Source organism: Mya arenaria, chromosome 1 (assembly GCF_026914265.1).
Source record: "Mya arenaria isolate MELC-2E11 chromosome 1, ASM2691426v1".
NCBI classification, from domain to species: Eukaryota; Metazoa; Mollusca; class Bivalvia; order Myida; family Myidae; genus Mya; species Mya arenaria.
The window spans coordinates 18959734-18980729 of record NC_069122.1 but is presented as its reverse complement, the minus strand read 5'-3'; the positions used below and the strand labels follow the sequence as shown (position 1 = coordinate 18980729).

At 35.5% G+C, this 20996-nt stretch overlaps 1 protein-coding gene across 4 annotated transcripts in view; it reads left to right on the top strand.

The window, feature by feature from the left end:
• Positions 1–20996, top strand: part of LOC128224324 (tRNA N6-adenosine threonylcarbamoyltransferase, mitochondrial-like) — a 451923-nt gene that overhangs the window by 377992 nt on the left and 52935 nt on the right. The window contains exons 1-3 of one of the 4 annotated variants that reach the window (XM_052935315.1): positions 9440–9515; positions 16374–18614; positions 19256–19435. In XM_052935315.1, coding sequence (XP_052791275.1) covers positions 19404–19435 — 32 coding nt within the window. In that variant the 5' untranslated portion in view covers positions 9440–9515; positions 16374–18614; positions 19256–19403. Of the gene's footprint in view, positions 1–9439; positions 9516–15428; positions 15583–16373; positions 18615–19255; positions 19436–20996 lie in introns of those variants that run through there. The other 3 variants (XM_052935233.1, XM_052935077.1, XM_052935154.1) reach the window with 3 other exon arrangements.

The following is a 20996-nucleotide window of genomic DNA, read 5'->3' as shown; positions in this document are numbered from 1 at the left end:
ATTGTGAAGTCTCCCAAAAGACTCAATGCACTTAAGAGGGCTTGGCACAGAAATGAAAGTAAAAATGGGAGCAAAACCTAATTTATCATTAATTTTACATTGGATTGCATACAGATGGCTCTGTTATTACTTGACTAATATTAAAGATAAAATTAAGAGACATGTTGATCCAAACTGTTATTCTTGTTTGCATTTTATGGAGTTGGACATAAGAGTCATTTGGTGAAGAGTGATCTAAAGGCTAATTATTCAAAAGAGATTAAGTATTATTGAAAGAAGTCTGGTATACATTGCTGAAATGCTTAGTAACCTGGCTAAATATTTGTTTAAGGCTTTTATTTACAAAAAATAAATCAGTTGAGTATCTTATCAGTTACTCTTTTGGTGTTGTTGTATTAAATAAAAAATGACAATTTACTCAAAGATATTGAGACTAATAATTATAGATTAAGACAAATATAATGTGTAAGGAAACTTCTAATGAGTGGGTTTATCCACAGCTTAGGAGGTAAAGTGAAGCATGATCTGCCTTGAACAAATACAATTTTAAGACAAGTTCTGTCAACTTAGTGCACCAGTCAATTGTTACCCCCCCCCTCCACCCCACCCCATGTCCGGGGGAATACTGGGGTTAACCCGGGGAAATAGGCCGTGTTTTTACCTATCAGGTGGCCCTGCAGTGCTGGGTGAAGGCGGTGGTTTTATCTTCGCTTAAAATATAGAGGGGAATGGACCTTACCTAGAGTCCCTGGGGTGTGGGGGCATTTGGCAGGGATTTTGCCATTGGATCGTCCGCGCAGGGTGGGGATTTTAGCCGGGGTTGGCTGTACTGAAAGTCAAAGTCCCCACTATTCCCCAGACCTGGGGGGCTGTGGTTACAATTGTCTGGTGCATATCCACATGAACGTTGTACTGGTACTCTAACAATTGAGCTTACTGCGTGGAGTCACCGCCCCACCCCGACCCCACAGAACTGTTTACACACAAAAAAATCTGCAGCCCAAACCCAACAATGCTGAAGTAAAGGCATGCATAGATTTCAGCTGGTAAAAGCTGACTGGGTGCCAAGCTCACACCCATCCTACCACAACCCACAAAACTCTGCACAAGGCAATCAATGATTTTACAGAATAGTCATGTTGTTTTAATGGCAAGGCATGGTGTGAAAAATAACACGGCAAAGTATGACTTAAAACTTACATTTCAAAGGGTATTCCTATAACTGTTGAGAAAATGTTGACATTTAGTCCATGCATGCATTTAATCCGATGTAATGATTCATGCATGCCATGAACCGTATGATCATTTCAATGACTGTCAAATGCATTTTCTCTGTGCTCAAGATTTTTTTAGAGGAAATAGAGTGCTTCAACTATAAGGAAACATCTAAATATTCATAAAACGAACATTCTTTGAGGTTACAATAAATATTTTCTCTTAAACAAGCACATTTAATTTAACACAATCCATTTCCTTGTTGTTACAATGGGCCTTCTTTACGCGGATTGAAAACGGTGTTAATCGCCGGCAGCCGCATCGCACTTTCGTATATCCTTACTACTATTTACGAGGTCTATCTCGAAGCTTGCCGGAGATGGCCGAGTTGTTACGATTGATTCGGCCCCTTACCAAATCGTCCCCATCCCGTAGACGTTTCGGCCCCTGATTACCGAGACGTTTTGGCCCTTATTTATATTTTTTTTTTATTTCTAAATATAAGTAAAAAACATGTAATTTCATTTTTTTTTATTTTAATAGACAAAGCTATATACATACATACAAAGGTATAGATAAAATAGATTTAAAGAAAATATCTGTACACTTGAAATCATGTAAAGATTTATTCACGAGATATTTTTATAAAACGAAATAGAATTGAAGAAAAAGAATTAAACTTCATTTTTTTTTAAATAATCTTTAAATATTATACATAACTATGTTGCTAATATTATGTATAATAACATGTCCATTGTCTAACATCAGTCTTGACCAAACACCTATCGCCCGCCGTAGATGGCACCAACATTTTTCAGGAACTCCTCGCAGGTGACATCATGCGAATCGTATGAGTCCCACTCATCCATGATCCTGGCGTCTGGAGCGGATACTTCATTTGAAGTTTCATCAAGGAACGATTCCGCAGTGGCGAACTGCGAAACATCTGAATTGATGGATAATGATTTATGAAAAGAAGAAAACAGATTTTTTATAAGAACTAATATACAGTACATCTTCTTATTAACTACAATTTAATAATAAATAAACAAACACATGGTAAGACATAAGTTATACATTTTATGAATTTATATATTAAATCAGGTAAGGATGAAAAAAAACTATTATTAATCTTATATTGAATACGTATGCAAAACCATACTGGCTTAAAAGGTGTTTTTAGACAGACGGTCTTATGGCGAATTGTCACATTCCACAGGGGTATCAGGCGTTGGAATTATGACACTTTGTGTTTACAAGCTTAAAAATACGTGTACAAGGTTTGTTCCGACTTTCCCAACCGCTAATTCTCACACTTACAGAATAATACCAATTATCTCTTCGCACCTCAAACAAAATATTATTATTTTATTACGGATATATTGTTTTACTCTTTTTAAAATGCATATTTGTTGTAGAATATCTGTAGAACTATCAAGTTGTCACTTGTTTGCAAGTCATATCTATAAAACAAACATTATTTCCTAATTATGTATAGATAAAACACTAATTGTCAAAAACAATAATTTATAATTATTCGGGAGCAATAGTATACCACATACATAACAAATTAATGGTTGAAACGTAAAGGCATTTTTAAAAACCTTGCTTAATAACATATGTTCTATTCTATCATAAGTTTGATAAAAAATATTGTGAGAATGTTATCGATATTAAGGTATAATATGACAAGGTAATGCTTTCGGTGTCATACATACCGCAAGGTACATACAACACAATAGAAACAAGAATATGTACATCGCGTATGTCCTAAGGATCTACAGAATTATGTTTAACACTACCGTTTTTGATACAACAAACATAACAAAGAAACATAGCAAAAAAAATTATACTAGGGAATCACAAGTCAGACACGCGTGTAATCAGGAATGATTGCTAAATAAAAACCACGAAAGCCAGTCCAGTGTCAATGACAACAGCTTTGATATACCCATGGCGGTACGTGCATTTTAATCTAAATTACATAAGTTATGGGAGTACTTAGCGGTAAACATAGCCATACCTGGATAGTGTTATACATTTATATACGGTTTTTTTGTGTCTATAAAACATATTACTTGCACCTACCTGTATCGCAGACTCGATGCTGCCAACGGTCTCACAACCTTATCTCACTCAATACAAAATCCGAATCAGACATTACAATTTTTAACAAAATTCCATTACACAATAAAATAAAAGTAGAACAATAACGCGTTAATGATGTCCAATACACGAAAATTTAACAGTAGCACAGCAACACGTTTAAAACAAATGGTACCCAATTTTAGAAACGATTTAATATATATACTTACGGTGTTTATATTACTCAAATCTTCTTTAATCAGCTGTAAATAGCATTAAAAAATTAAAGACAATTATTCATTCACACGTCTTTGAATGTCTTTTTCACACCCACAACACTTACCGTTTGCCTTGTAAAGAACGCATGGTTCAAAGACACATTTTCTTTGAAGTCTTTAATGATCAATTAATAATTAACAGTTATAACAAATAAACTTTCTTAGATTTTCTAACATTTTATATTCAAAATCAGGGTTAATAGTTATTTAGATTTTAATTATATTTTTTATATCAGTCATATCAATGTTTTTCATTCTCGACTTTCCAATTGACCATAATCCTTTGCGGCATGGTGACTTCCGGTTTATTTCCGGGTTATGACGAAGTACAATAACAGCGATAAATACGGACAAATTATCATTCCAGGTTTGTTATAATTTATTTATTTTTATTAGATTTGTCATTTTAATGAGTTTATATTACATTATTGTGATATTATTTGAATGTCATGAGCTATAAATCGCTTGACTGTTTACTTGGACAGTTAGTTTTGGTGGGTGGGGTAGATGGTAGTCCACCTAAATGGCCGTCAACCAGTCTTTTGACAATTTTTAGACTATGGCAGACTGGTGACGTCCACCATCCCAGCAAAAAGTAGCAAACGGGCCTTGCGCAGAGGATCCTCGCGGCCACAATTTTTAAATTATCTTTGTTATAAATTCAAATTTCTACGAAAATATCATTGCCTACTATCAAACACACATTTATTTATGTCATTATGCCAAAAAAACATGTTCAGATACCATAATGCACTTACATGCATCGATTGTATCCATTAATTTGTAAATCTAGGACAAATCTGACAGGTTGTGTACATGTATGAAACGGGGTAGAGGATTTCGAATATTTTGGTCGTTAATAGGCTCGAGAGAACAATTGATGACGTATTTCCGGTGAAGACATGTTTTTCAATCGCTTAAAATAAAATTGTGATTTTTGTGAATTATGGGTGGTTATTGGATAAATATATGGACAAAAAAAACAGTAAGATACTTTTCAATTGTTTTGCGATCGAGGGGTGTGATTCTTCCAGAAAATTATTGAGAGGAAATTAACTTTTAAAGCAGAACTATTATTGTCTTTGTTTGACAAAGAGGTGTATATCTAGGACATTTTTCTTGTTTATGTTGGTGACAAGTGTGACAAGTGTTCATCACTCACCCCGACCGCGCTGATCGTCACGCTTGAAAAGTGCGCACACCACCATCCCGTTACTATTAACGGTTTATCGTCGATAATTGACCATGGGTATTAACATTGAGATGTGGCGAGCTCGTATAGGGACATTCTCTCAGCCAGTGAAATGCAAATTGACACTGCATAATTTAAAGCTTAAACATGTCTCGTTGTGCATTAGAGTACTTCTTTTCTTCCTATTGGCGGCGCAATGTGTGGAAACCAATCCTGGCCCCGATCTGCGCGAGCGTAGCACCCGTGGCCGTTCTTCAAATCGTTCCTCTTCCCAAGTATCTACCGCCGGTCGACACAATGCGGAAACCAGCGACATCGACGCCGGGCTGTCTCAGCTATCACAGACAGACCACCTTAGGCAGCAGCCTGAGGTAGCCGGAGGTGCCCATACCGGAAATCAGCCCCAAATTAGCAACTGGCTACACCAAGGTCATATGCATCGGAATACAGATAGTGAGAACTCGAGCCACGAGAGTTCGAGCCATTCTCCTGCCGATTTAAATATCGCCACATTATTACTAGAAATAAGAAATGATGTAAAATGCATGAATAAGAAATTCGACCATTAAGAACAGTCTGTTAATGAGTTAAAACGTGAAAATATTGAAATAAAAGAACAAAATAGCAAACTGTCGGAAACAGTCGAAACTCTAAATGATAAACTTAAGGTTTTCGAAGATAAACTGAACGCGAACACACGACAACAGGAAAAACAAGATATACTTATTCGTAAGAGTAATTTGAAATTCTACGGTATCGACTTCACTGCACGTGAATCAAATACACAAACTGAAGAGAAACTGCGAACTTATATTTCGCGTAACCTTGAAGCGAATGCAGAAAATATTCATTTCGATTTTGTACATAGGCTTCCGTTTAAGCAAACGCATCCCATACTCGCTAAGTTCTCGTCAATTAAGGACCGTGACACCGTTCTAAACGCATTTCGAGATAAGCGAAAGCACGGGACCGTACAGGGTAGAGTAGTCGAGGATCTGCCGGACCGCGTTATGAAGGCTCGAACCGGACTGTTCCCTTTCATGCAGGAATGCATTAACAGTGGAAAATCGGCGAAATTGAAACATGATAAGTTACTGGTAGATGGTGACTTATATGAATTTGACTTTGATGCCAAAAAGCCTGTGTTGGTACCGCAGAAATAGGGATTAGGCCAAGGTCCAAAATACTGTTGTAATGTAAATACATGTAATGATACTTTTGTACAGTTGTGCTCTTTCAATATACAAGGACTTAAGAAATATTTACATGACATTGCTTTGAAAACATTTTGTAGTGCATTTGATATTATCGCACTTTATGAAACATGGCAAACCGAGGCGAATGAATTCGATGATTTCCTAGATGGGTATACATGTTTTGACAAAAGACGAATAAGTAATCATAGAAGAGGTTCTGGTGGCGTTATAGTGTTTCTAAAAGATAAACTAGCAAAGATTTTTTAAATTTAAAATTTAACAGTAGCACAGCAACACGTTTAAAACAAATGGTACCCAATTTTAGAAACGATTTAATATATATACTTACGGTGTTTATATTACTCAAATCTTCTTTAATCAGCTGTAAATAGCATTAAAAAATTAAAGACAATTATTCATTCACACGTCTTTGAATGTCTTTTTCACACCCACAACACTTACCGTTTGCCTTGTAAAGAACGCATGGTTCAAAGACACATTTTCTTTGAAGTCTTTAATGATCAATTAATAATTAACAGTTATAACAAATAAACTTTCTTAGATTTTCTAACATTTTATATTCAAAATCAGGGTTAATAGTTATTTAGATTTTAATTATATTTTTTATATCAGTCATATCAATGTTTTTCATTCTCGACTTTCCAATTGACCATAATCCTTTGCGGCATGGTGACTTCCGGTTTATTTCCGGGTTATGACGAAGTACAATAACAGCGATAAATACGGACAAATTATCATTCCAGGTTTGTTATAATTTATTTATTTTTATTAGATTTGTCATTTTAATGAGTTTATATTACATTATTGTGATATTATTTGAATGTCATGAGCTATAAATCGCTTGACTGTTTACTTGGACAGTTAGTTTTGGTGGGTGGGGTAGATGGTAGTCCACCTAAATGGCCGTCAACCAGTCTTTTGACAATTTTTAGACTATGGCAGACTGGTGACGTCCACCATCCCAGCAAAAAGTAGCAAACGGGCCTTGCGCAGAGGATCCTCGCGGCCACAATTTTTAAATTATCTTTGTTATAAATTCAAATTTCTACGAAAATATCATTGCCTACTATCAAACACACATTTATTTATGTCATTATGCCAAAAAAACATGTTCAGATACCATAATGCACTTACATGCATCGATTGTATCCATTAATTTGTAAATCTAGGACAAATCTGACAGGTTGTGTACATGTATGAAACGGGGTAGAGGATTTCGAATATTTTGGTCGTTAATAGGCTCGAGAGAACAATTGATGACGTATTTCCGGTGAAGACATGTTTTTCAATCGCTTAAAATAAAATTGTGATTTTTGTGAATTATGGGTGGTTATTGGATAAATATATGGACAAAAAAAACAGTAAGATACTTTTCAATTGTTTTGCGATCGAGGGGTGTGATTCTTCCAGAAAATTATTGAGAGGAAATTAACTTTTAAAGCAGAACTATTATTGTCTTTGTTTGACAAAGAGGTGTATATCTAGGACATTTTTCTTGTTTATGTTGGTGACAAGTGTGACAAGTGTTCATCACTCACCCCGACCGCGCTGATCGTCACGCTTGAAAAGTGCGCACACCACCATCCCGTTACTATTAACGGTTTATCGTCGATAATTGACCATGGGTATTAACATTGAGATGTGGCGAGCTCGTATAGGGACATTCTCTCAGCCAGTGAAATGCAAATTGACACTGCATAATTTAAAGCTTAAACATGTCTCGTTGTGCATTAGAGTACTTCTTTTCTTCCTATTGGCGGCGCAATGTGTGGAAACCAATCCTGGCCCCGATCTGCGCGAGCGTAGCACCCGTGGCCGTTCTTCAAATCGTTCCTCTTCCCAAGTATCTACCGCCGGTCGACACAATGCGGAAACCAGCGACATCGACGCCGGGCTGTCTCAGCTATCACAGACAGACCACCTTAGGCAGCAGCCTGAGGTAGCCGGAGGTGCCCATACCGGAAATCAGCCCCAAATTAGCAACTGGCTACACCAAGGTCATATGCATCGGAATACAGATAGTGAGAACTCGAGCCACGAGAGTTCGAGCCATTCTCCTGCCGATTTAAATATCGCCACATTATTACTAGAAATAAGAAATGATGTAAAATGCATGAATAAGAAATTCGACCATTAAGAACAGTCTGTTAATGAGTTAAAACGTGAAAATATTGAAATAAAAGAACAAAATAGCAAACTGTCGGAAACAGTCGAAACTCTAAATGATAAACTTAAGGTTTTCGAAGATAAACTGAACGCGAACACACGACAACAGGAAAAACAAGATATACTTATTCGTAAGAGTAATTTGAAATTCTACGGTATCGACTTCACTGCACGTGAATCAAATACACAAACTGAAGAGAAACTGCGAACTTATATTTCGCGTAACCTTGAAGCGAATGCAGAAAATATTCATTTCGATTTTGTACATAGGCTTCCGTTTAAGCAAACGCATCCCATACTCGCTAAGTTCTCGTCAATTAAGGACCGTGACACCGTTCTAAACGCATTTCGAGATAAGCGAAAGCACGGGACCGTACAGGGTAGAGTAGTCGAGGATCTGCCGGACCGCGTTATGAAGGCTCGAACCGGACTGTTCCCTTTCATGCAGGAATGCATTAACAGTGGAAAATCGGCGAAATTGAAACATGATAAGTTACTGGTAGATGGTGACTTATATGAATTTGACTTTGATGCCAAAAAGCCTGTGTTGGTACCGCAGAAATAGGGATTAGGCCAAGGTCCAAAATACTGTTGTAATGTAAATACATGTAATGATACTTTTGTACAGTTGTGCTCTTTCAATATACAAGGACTTAAGAAATATTTACATGACATTGCTTTGAAAACATTTTGTAGTGCATTTGATATTATCGCACTTTATGAAACATGGCAAACCGAGGCGAATGAATTCGATGATTTCCTAGATGGGTATACATGTTTTGACAAAAGACGAATAAGTAATCATAGAAGAGGTTCTGGTGGCGTTATAGTGTTTCTAAAAGATAAACTAGCAAAGATTTTTTAAATTTAAAATTTAACAGTAGCACAGCAACACGTTTAAAACAAATGGTACCCAATTTTAGAAACGATTTAATATATATACTTACGGTGTTTATATTACTCAAATCTTCTTTAATCAGCTGTAAATAGCATTAAAAAATTAAAGACAATTATTCATTCACACGTCTTTGAATGTCTTTTTCACACCCACAACACTTACCGTTTGCCTTGTAAAGAACGCATGGTTCAAAGACACATTTTCTTTGAAGTCTTTAATGATCAATTAATAATTAACAGTTATAACAAATAAACTTTCTTAGATTTTCTAACATTTTATATTCAAAATCAGGGTTAATAGTTATTTAGATTTTAATTATATTTTTTATATCAGTCATATCAATGTTTTTCATTCTCGACTTTCCAATTGACCATAATCCTTTGCGGCATGGTGACTTCCGGTTTATTTCCGGGTTATGACGAAGTACAATAACAGCGATAAATACGGACAAATTATCATTCCAGGTTTGTTATAATTTATTTATTTTTATTAGATTTGTCATTTTAATGAGTTTATATTACATTATTGTGATATTATTTGAATGTCATGAGCTATAAATCGCTTGACTGTTTACTTGGACAGTTAGTTTTGGTGGGTGGGGTAGATGGTAGTCCACCTAAATGGCCGTCAACCAGTCTTTTGACAATTTTTAGACTATGGCAGACTGGTGACGTCCACCATCCCAGCAAAAAGTAGCAAACGGGCCTTGCGCAGAGGATCCTCGCGGCCACAATTTTTAAATTATCTTTGTTATAAATTCAAATTTCTACGAAAATATCATTGCCTACTATCAAACACACATTTATTTATGTCATTATGCCAAAAAAACATGTTCAGATACCATAATGCACTTACATGCATCGATTGTATCCATTAATTTGTAAATCTAGGACAAATCTGACAGGTTGTGTACATGTATGAAACGGGGTAGAGGATTTCGAATATTTTGGTCGTTAATAGGCTCGAGAGAACAATTGATGACGTATTTCCGGTGAAGACATGTTTTTCAATCGCTTAAAATAAAATTGTGATTTTTGTGAATTATGGGTGGTTATTGGATAAATATATGGACAAAAAAAACAGTAAGATACTTTTCAATTGTTTTGCGATCGAGGGGTGTGATTCTTCCAGAAAATTATTGAGAGGAAATTAACTTTTAAAGCAGAACTATTATTGTCTTTGTTTGACAAAGAGGTGTATATCTAGGACATTTTTCTTGTTTATGTTGGTGACAAGTGTGACAAGTGTTCATCACTCACCCCGACCGCGCTGATCGTCACGCTTGAAAAGTGCGCACACCACCATCCCGTTACTATTAACGGTTTATCGTCGATAATTGACCATGGGTATTAACATTGAGATGTGGCGAGCTCGTATAGGGACATTCTCTCAGCCAGTGAAATGCAAATTGACACTGCATAATTTAAAGCTTAAACATGTCTCGTTGTGCATTAGAGTACTTCTTTTCTTCCTATTGGCGGCGCAATGTGTGGAAACCAATCCTGGCCCCGATCTGCGCGAGCGTAGCACCCGTGGCCGTTCTTCAAATCGTTCCTCTTCCCAAGTATCTACCGCCGGTCGACACAATGCGGAAACCAGCGACATCGACGCCGGGCTGTCTCAGCTATCACAGACAGACCACCTTAGGCAGCAGCCTGAGGTAGCCGGAGGTGCCCATACCGGAAATCAGCCCCAAATTAGCAACTGGCTACACCAAGGTCATATGCATCGGAATACAGATAGTGAGAACTCGAGCCACGAGAGTTCGAGCCATTCTCCTGCCGATTTAAATATCGCCACATTATTACTAGAAATAAGAAATGATGTAAAATGCATGAATAAGAAATTCGACCATTAAGAACAGTCTGTTAATGAGTTAAAACGTGAAAATATTGAAATAAAAGAACAAAATAGCAAACTGTCGGAAACAGTCGAAACTCTAAATGATAAACTTAAGGTTTTCGAAGATAAACTGAACGCGAACACACGACAACAGGAAAAACAAGATATACTTATTCGTAAGAGTAATTTGAAATTCTACGGTATCGACTTCACTGCACGTGAATCAAATACACATACTGAAGAGAAACTGCGAACTTATATTTCGCGTAACCTTGAAGCGAATGCAGAAAATATTCATTTCGATTTTGTACATAGGCTTCCGTTTAAGCAAACGCATCCCATACTCGCTAAGTTCTCGTCAATTAAGGACCGTGACACCGTTCTAAACGCATTTCGAGATAAGCGAAAGCACGGGACCGTACAGGGTAGAGTAGTCGAGGATCTGCCGGACCGCGTTATGAAGGCTCGAACCGGACTGTTCCCTTTCATGCAGGAATGCATTAACAGTGGAAAATCGGCGAAATTGAAACATGATAAGTTACTGGTAGATGGTGACTTATATGAATTTGACTTTGATGCCAAAAGGCCTGTGTTGGTACCGCAGAAATAGGGATTAGGCCAAGGTCCAAAATACTGTTGTAATGTAAATACATGTAATGATACTTTTGTACAGTTGTGCTCTTTCAATATACAAGGACTTAAGAAATATTTACATGACATTGCTTTGAAAACATTTTGTAGTGCATTTGATATTATCGCACTTTATGAAACATGGCAAACCGAGGCGAATGAATTCGATGATTTCCTAGATGGGTATACATGTTTTGACAAAAGACGAATAAGTAATCATAGAAGAGGTTCTGGTGGCGTTATAGTGTTTCTAAAAGATAAACTAGCAAAGATTTTTACACGCTTATATGAACAATTCGATGATTGTGTATTTTTACATGTAGCCAAGGAACATACGGGATTTAACAATGATCTTATACTATGTTTTACCTATATATCGCCAGAATATTCTCCGATATATGCTGATGGTGAGCAAGATGGTGTTTATAAACTTAATCAAAACTTCTGAGTGTGTTGTCCGATTTTCCGACGGCGAGTATGTTAGTAGCTGGCGATCTGAATGCCAGAATAGGCGATCTCAAAGATTACATTCCCGACGATGATACAGAATTTATATTTGGTCAAACGGATTACCCATCTGACACCTTTAATGTCCCGAAACGAAATAAAGACATTGTTTTGAACAAGTTTGGGTCAAGCCTTATTGAACTATGCTGTTCATTTGATATTCATACATTGAATGGTAGAGTAAATGGAGATGAATACGGGGAATATACATGCACGGCAAATGGGGGATGTAGCGTAGTTGACTATATTTTAGCAGCTACAGACTTGTTTCAATATATATCATGCTTTGAAATAGGAAGTGAATCTTTCTCAGATCATTTCCCACTGAAATGTCAATTATCACTTACTTCACATAATCCTGTTAAATCTGAAGATGCTTTACGCACGGCGTTTCATTATGTGTATAGGCAGGAAGTTAGAGACACTTTTGTGACAAACTTTGAAGAAACGTTCGAACAATTTGATAAACATGTTGACCAAAATAATTGCCTTGTGAAACTTGAACAATTTAACACATTGTTTCATAAATCTGGTGTTTGCTTTAAGAAGGTACGATGAGGTCCCGCTACCAAACACGAACGACCGCGTCAACCCGAATGGTGGGATAATTAATGTAAACATTTAAAACAGGACAAATATCATAGCCTACGTAACTATAGAACAACGAATACTAAATCGGACTTAAATAAATATTTAGATAAACGAAGGCAGTTTAAACAGTGCTGTAAATCCAAGAAAAATATATTAGTGTCAAACCGACGTGAGGACCTTATAAACTGCTGTAATGAACCTAAACGGTTTTGGTGTAAAATAAACAGTGTTAAGCGAACCAGATCGAACACAAGCGATTTAATAGACAGTAGCCAGTGGTTATTGTATTTCAAAGACTTGTTTGCAACATCAGAGGCCGGGAACCCACAGGCGCGGTTTGATGATTACGTTAGCGAGCGATTAACAAGGGAAACAAATACGTATGTCTTAAATGAACCTTTTACAGAGAGTGAGGTGTCGGATAGTATTAAAAGTCTGAACGGAAATTGTGCATCAGGGGCCGATGGACTGAGTATGGAGATGTTTAAAATCACTTCAAATAAAACTGTGCCATTTTTGACAAAACTGTTTAATGCTATTTTTGAAAAGGGTATATATCCTGATGGGTGGGGAGAGAGTCTTATATGCCCCATTCACAAAAAAGGATCAAAACTAGAGCCAAATAATTATAGGGCTATATCATTATCGAGTAGCCTTAGTAAAGTATTCATGCAAATTCTTTCCAAAAGACTCATGAACTGGTCCGATGATAACTCGATTATCGACGAATCGCAAGCAGGCTTCAGAAAAGGATACTCGACGTTTGACAATATTTTCAATTTACAGTCTGTTATTCAGAAATATACTACTCGCCAACGTGGGCGGTTTTATGTATTCTACGTGGACCTGTTCAAGGCCTTTGACAGCTGTAAACACCAAAAGATCTTCGAATGTTTGTCCAGGAACAATATAAATGGCCCGTTCTTGCAAATATTTCGCTCAATGTATAGTAAACTGAAAGCAAGTGTTAAACTCAAACATGGACTGACAGATATCTTCCAGTGTGAATTAGGAACAAAGCAGGGCTGTTTGAGTTCACCAATAATTTTTGCCCTCTTCATAAACGATCTTATTGGTTACTTAAGACTAAAAATGAACAATGGTGTGGTAATAGCAAATGATATTGATCAAGTATATGCCTTTATGTACGCAGATGACGTGTCTGGGTTTTCAGAAACCGCCATAGGCTTACAGAGACTTATAAACAATATATCCCAATTTTGTGACGAAGTAGCTATGCAAGTTAATACAGATAAATCAAAGGTGGTGGTTTTTAGAAACGGTGGGCCACTAAGAACAATGGTATTATAAGGGGAAATTACTTGAAGTTGTGTCCTTTTATAAGTATTTGGGTGCATACTTCACTCCAAAACTAAGTTGGTCAATGACAAAAGATATGCTGTGTAAACAAGCTTCAAAAGCACTCATTACAATATATAAATATGAAAAATACTTTGGACATTTCAAACCCTCTCAATCTTTTAAATTATTTGATGCAATGGTTGTGTCGATCCTTTGTTATTCATCCGAAATATGGGGCTATGAACTTTCCATAAACACAGAAAGAGTGCAAATAAACTTTTGTAAGAGAATATGTGCAGTGCATACAAATACAGCAAACTTCTTCGCACTTAGCGAATGTGGACGATTACCGTTATTTGTCAATTATATGACAAGATGTATTAAGTACTGGACGAGACTTCTACAGATGTCACCACAGCGATACCCACGGCAATGTTACCTGATGTTGCGTAGACAGTCAGAAGCAGGAAGAACCAACTGGACGTCCCATGTTAAACAGCTACTGTTTCAACATGGTTTCGGTTACGCGTGGATTGCAGACGAAATCGGTGATGTTAAGACATTTATGGCTGCATTCACTCAAAGACTGAAAGACTATGCTTTACAGAAACTTAATGCTGACATAAACTCATCGGCAAAAGCAATCTATTATTGCCAATTTAAATCATTACTTGACATTGAAAAATATCTAACACTTAATATGCCATATTCACATAGAAAGGCCCTTTCGAACTTTCGATGCTCGTGCCATAAATTGATGGTAGAAAAGGGAAGACATGTGAATATAGAACGACAGTATAGATTTTGCCCATTTTGCTTAAGTCGAAATGTGTACACTGTCGAAGATGAATTACATATGCTGTTAATTTGTCCACTTTATAAATGAACATTGAGAAATGAACATTTTATGCCACAATGGCTAAATACATTTGTGAGTGTTACTCTATTTAATGCTATCATGTCGAGTGATCAGGAAGAACATATACGTTGTTTGGCAAACTTTTTACTAAATGCATTTTCTTTAAGAGATGCAACTATTCAAGTTTAAACAACATTCAATTACGAACATAATTATATGCTACAAACATGTTTAAATATTGCCTATATACTTATTTATGCACCAATGTTATCGTTTCATAACCATTATATATGTCACTGTACATACATGTGCATGTCTATTTATTATTTAAATTATGAATATGTCATCTATATAACAAATGTGATACTGTGTATTTTGGGCTGGAGGCCTTGTAGTACGTAAATAAACTATTCTAACTATTCTAATTCGTTAAATAACACTATTAAAATGCAACCATTTCAATGCGCTGAACGCTAACGTGTTTGATGGGTCAAGTTGGGAGAAGTTGATGATGATGATGTTCGTGATGATGATGATGATGATGATGATGATGATGATGATGATTAGGTATCACCATTTTTAACACTGTTGCGTTGCTCTGCACAATACATAGAAAAGGGAGGATAACTGTGACTGCGCACAGGGTTAACCATCATTGACGGATGGGTACAAATTTATTCGATAAAAATCAACATGTATAAAAAATGGTGGACTGCTACGCTCATTTCGTGACCCAGAGTATATTTATGTGAAAATAACGACTCTAACGACAAATCCAACCCAGTTAAGATCACTGTTAGGTACATTTGTAACAATTATATCATTATTAATCTACATCGATGCATAATATTACTATATATTGTTTCGTCCAGTGTTAAATGGTAGAGAGTTGTAGCGTTACAGGGTAGCTACAATAATGAGCGATCAGGGATACTTTTTTATTATTTTGACATTTCATGTGTATCCCTGTCACCAGTCTGCCATAGTCTAAAAATTGTCAAAAGACTGGTTGACGGCCATTTAGGTGGACTACGTTACAGGGATACACATGAAATGTCAAAATAATAAAAAAGTATCCCTGATCGCTCATTATTGTAGCTAGGGTAGATGGTTCAGAAAAGACTGCAGTTACTATTCTTATTGGAGTATTATAAACAACAAATTCTCATCTATTCTAAAACATTTGTTTTGAAAATTAACACAAATAATACATTAGTCTGTTTTACTATCTGACAGTCATAATCTAATGAGGAATCTGTATGTACATTACCAGGTATAACTAATAGTCTTATGAATGAACATAAATAAATCATCATCAATATAAATTATGATATTTATACTGCTGTGTGTATGTTATTACTATGTAATAAACATTTTACTTAGAGTAATTATGTCATGCTGTCACCTGTGTAGTCTTCTGAATTATTTGTTATTTTCAAATATTATGATGGCCACCGGACTAGTCGCATACACCCAGGCCTGGAATTAAATCGGGTTCCAGATTGTCTTAAAACCCATTCATAAATAAGTCTGAGAGTAACTTACTTTTTTATAAAAATATGCTTTTTATGTTCCATTCCTTTCTTTACAGATATGATTCAAATATGCTGATGTTACCTTCTGAGATCATCACTTTCAATGAAAAACATCACTACAATTGGTTGGACTGCTAGATTGGTAGCAACGTGATGGACAGCTAGTAACTGACATGCTATTGTTGGTTTGGCATCTATTGCTTACTGGGCCGCTATATTGGATGGACCATACGTGTTGGTTGAACAATTATAAATGGTTGGACTGGAAGTGTTGGTTGGACGGCTACCAGACAAATCGGCCCCTTACCAAATCGGCCCCTAGCTCAGACGGTTACCTTTTCGGCCCCTTACCAAATCGTCCCCATCCCGTAGACGTTTCGGCCCCTGATCACCGAGACGTTTCGGCCCTTATTATTTTTTGTTTTTATTTCTAAATATTTCTAAATATAAGTAAAACATGTAATTTCATTTGTTATTTTTATAGACAAAGCTATATACATGCATACAAAGGTATAGATAAAAATAGATTTAAAGAAAATATCTGTACACTTGAAAACATTTTTTTTATTTTATTTCTAAATATAAGTAAAAAACTTTAATTTCATTTTTTTTTATTTTAATAGACAAAGCTATATACATGCATACAAAGGTATAGATAAAAATAGATTTAAAGAAAATATCTGTACACTTGAAAACATATTTTTATTTTATTTCTAAATATAAGTAAGAAACTTGTAATTTCATTTTTTTTTTTTAATAGACAAAGCTATATACATGCATACAAAGGTATAGATAAAAAGTTTAAGAAAATATCTGTACACTTGAAAACATGTAAATGTAAAGATTTATTCACGAGATAATTTTATAAAACGAAATAGATTTGAAGAAGAAATGTTTAAACTTCATTTTTTTTAAATAATTTTTAAATATTATACATAATTATGTTGCTAATGTTATGTATAATGACATGTCCATTGTCTAACATCAGTCTTGACCAAACACCTATCGCCCGCCGTAGATGGCACCAACATTTTTCAGGAACTCCTCGCAGGCGACCCTATGGGAATCGTATGAGTCCCACTCATCCATGATCCTGGCGTTGATGTCTCTGTAACACTCTCGACATAAGTTATACATTTTATGAAATTCAGTTATTTATATTCAAATCAGTCAATGATGAAAATAACTATTATTAATCTTATATTGAATACGTATGCAAAACCATACTGGCTTAAACGGTGTTTTTAGACAGACGGTCTTATGGCGAATTGTCACATTCCACAAAGGTATCAGGTGTTGGAATTGTGACACTTTGTCTTTACAAGCTTATAAATACGTCTACAAGGTTTGTTCCGACTTTCCCAACCGCTTATTCTCACACTTTAAGATGAACACAAATTATCTCTTCGCACCTCAAACAGAATATTATTTCACTTTTTTATTATGGATTTATTGTTTTACTCTTTTTAAAATGCATATTTATTGTAGAATATCTGTAGAACTATCAAGTTGTCACTTGTTTGCAATTCATATCTATAAAACAAGCATTATTTCCTAATTATGTATAGATAAAACACTAATTGTGAAAAAATAATAATTAATAATTATTCTGGAGCAATAGTATACCGCATAGATAACAAATTCATGGTTGAAACGTAAAGGCATTTTTAAAAACGCAACACGTTTAAAACAAATGGTACCCAATTTTAGAAACGATTTAATATATATACTTACGTTCTTTATATTACTCAAATCTTCTTAAATCAACTGTAAATAACATTAACAAATTAAAGACAACTATTCGTTCACACGTATTTGAATGTCTTTTTCACACCCACAACACTAACAGTTTGCCTTGCAAAAAAGAACGCATGGTTCAAAAACAAATTTTCTTTGACGTCTTTAATGATCAATTAATAATTACTACTACTTATAACAGTTATAACAAATAAACTTTCTTAGATTTTCTAACATTTTATATCAAAAATCAGGGTAAATAGTTATTTAGATTTTAATTATATTTTTTATATCAGTCATATCAATGTTTTTTGTCTATTTGTAAATTTCAAGATTTTATTTACAACTTATTTACAGATCTCATTTACATTTATAAGACGACCTACAATGTTTTTCTTTATACTCAAGATAAAAAATAAAATAAAATTAAGGGGCCGAAATGTCTCAGTTGAAAATCACGAAGGGGCCGAAACGTCTCGAGTCATTTTAATTAAGGGGACGAAATGGCAGTGCCGAAACATCTTAGGGGCCGATTTGTCTTGCTTCCTTGCATTGTACAGGTATCTGATTTTGACTACATCGGTAATATGCGTCTAGAAATTCTGAGCAAAGTTCAAGAACGGTAACGTTTGAAAAAGTAAACAATGGCCGCTTACGTTCATGCAAGTATAAATATTGCGGATGACTCAGGCTCAACGTTGAGACCGATTCAGAGACTGTTTGAAATCATGTAATATTCGACAAGCTGAGACTGAGTCCAACTTCCGTATTTGTGTTGTTTTCGTTGGAAATGATGATGCTGGAAGTTTTGTCTTCAAATGAATTATTATCATCAAACGAATAGATCGTTCGATTGAAACTACAGAACATAACACTACTGACTGACTAAAGTACAGGGATATATCAAAAAAGCCTTTTCGATGCCTTATTGTATTTCTTATTGACATTTTCTGTTTGCATAGGAAACACTAGCCACAATAATGCGCGTTAAGGGAACGTTTTTTAACATTTGGATATTTATTGTGTTCCCTATAACGCCACAAGTCGATTTATTTATACCAGTGTAAAATAAAATAGGGGGGGGGGGGCATTGGTTACAATTGACTGGTGCATTATTATGTAGTGTTAAATTATATACCCATGTACATGTTAAATAAACAATGCATCTCATACAATTAATTTTAATTAAATTTGCTATTAGGAGCTGGTCATGGACCTTTGCCGTCCTTCATCCAGAGCCTTCCATAGCGATGGCAGATATATCGCTGCTTGGATCAACACTTTACCACGCTGTTGAGTCCAGGATCTCAGTAGCAGCCATGACAACATCAACAGAATGACATCTGCCTATGGATGTATACATTTTGCACCTCTTTCTTGTGTAAGAATAAACTTTCCAAGACCTCAGCATCAACATTTCTGTATTTAAAACTAAAAATAATAACCTGTTTAAAACATATTTATTAGTTTATAAATAATAATATACAGAAAAAGTAAATTATATCATTTGTTTCATAAATGCTGTAAACACCATAGCTTCATACCTGTAAAATTACTGTTTATTGATAGTCTGTTTAATCATTTAATTGTATATGGGCAACATTTGATGTAACATCACTTAATGGATTTTTTTTATAAAAAGTCATTGTGAATATGAACAGTTTACAAATGAGTACATTTAAATTCAGGGATGATAAAATTCCGGATTAATCCGGAATTCCGGATTAATCCGGAATTCCGGATTTAAGGCCTCACGGATCGATTTTGAGATTAATGTAAATCCATTGATTTTTTTTTTGGGGGGGGGGGGGGGGGGGGGGGGAGGGTACAGGGAGCGATTCGAGCTCAGTTCGAACAATATGGGTACGAAAGGTGAGTTTTCCGGAAGTGTAAAGCCGGAAATTAACGAACCTATTTACGTCTTGGCAATCGAGCTATATGATTGGTTAAGATAGGATCCGGTGATTACGGAAATTACCGATGGGACTAGAAGACAGTATCCGGATGGTCGTATCCGGATATGACAGACAGCTTTGCCCTGGACCCATCGGGGGCCTTGAGCGGCCCCCTGAACCCCACGCAGACATTTTCAGGATTGGCAACTCGGCTCTTTTATCATCCCTGTAAATTGCAGGCTGTCAGATTGAAACGTTTCTACTCTGACAGAAGGAAGTGAATGAATCCCCAGGATTGTTTCTCATTAAAATCTCTTCAACCGGCTGTTGACAGTTTGCATGCTCTTTGGAGGGAATTACCTAAGCTTGGCTTGCAGAGAATCTGTTATGTAAAAAAACTGGGCTGCTTTGTGTTATTGATTTATTAACCTTATATGTATTTTATATGTATTTTGCCACTATTGTAAAAAACAATGGGCATATGCACTAGCATATGTTTGCAAACAGACACATTTTATTTTTGTAAATAACTTGAAAATACATTTTGTAGGTTGACCTCAGACCATAAAAAAATAATGGTAGGTTATTTTTGACCAGTATTGTTTTTGAAGTTTGTTGGTCATAGGTGATGGTCATGGCAAACCGTGGTTATTTTGCAAAATGACTCTTGAATTCTTTGACCTTATACCATTGATATTTAGTGATTGATATATCAGTCCAACACATATGTAACAGGGTCCTGCTGAAATTCAGCAAGAACTTATTAGCATTGCAAATCATTATTTGTGCATGTTAATGTAAATACTATTACACTTTGTGTCAGAAACTTGACCATCACAAATTAGGGTCATTGTTAATCTTATCTTGTTTCATTATTTTGCATGTTTTGTCACAAAAGCATCCTTCATTTAAGACTCAACAATAGAACAGATCTCAATTGTGTGAAAAACTGCTGAAAATTTTAATTTTCTTAAATCGTCTATAAGTAACTTTTGTAGCCATAAAACATTGATTATCAATTCAAGGGGGTGAAAGCAAAAAGGTTCT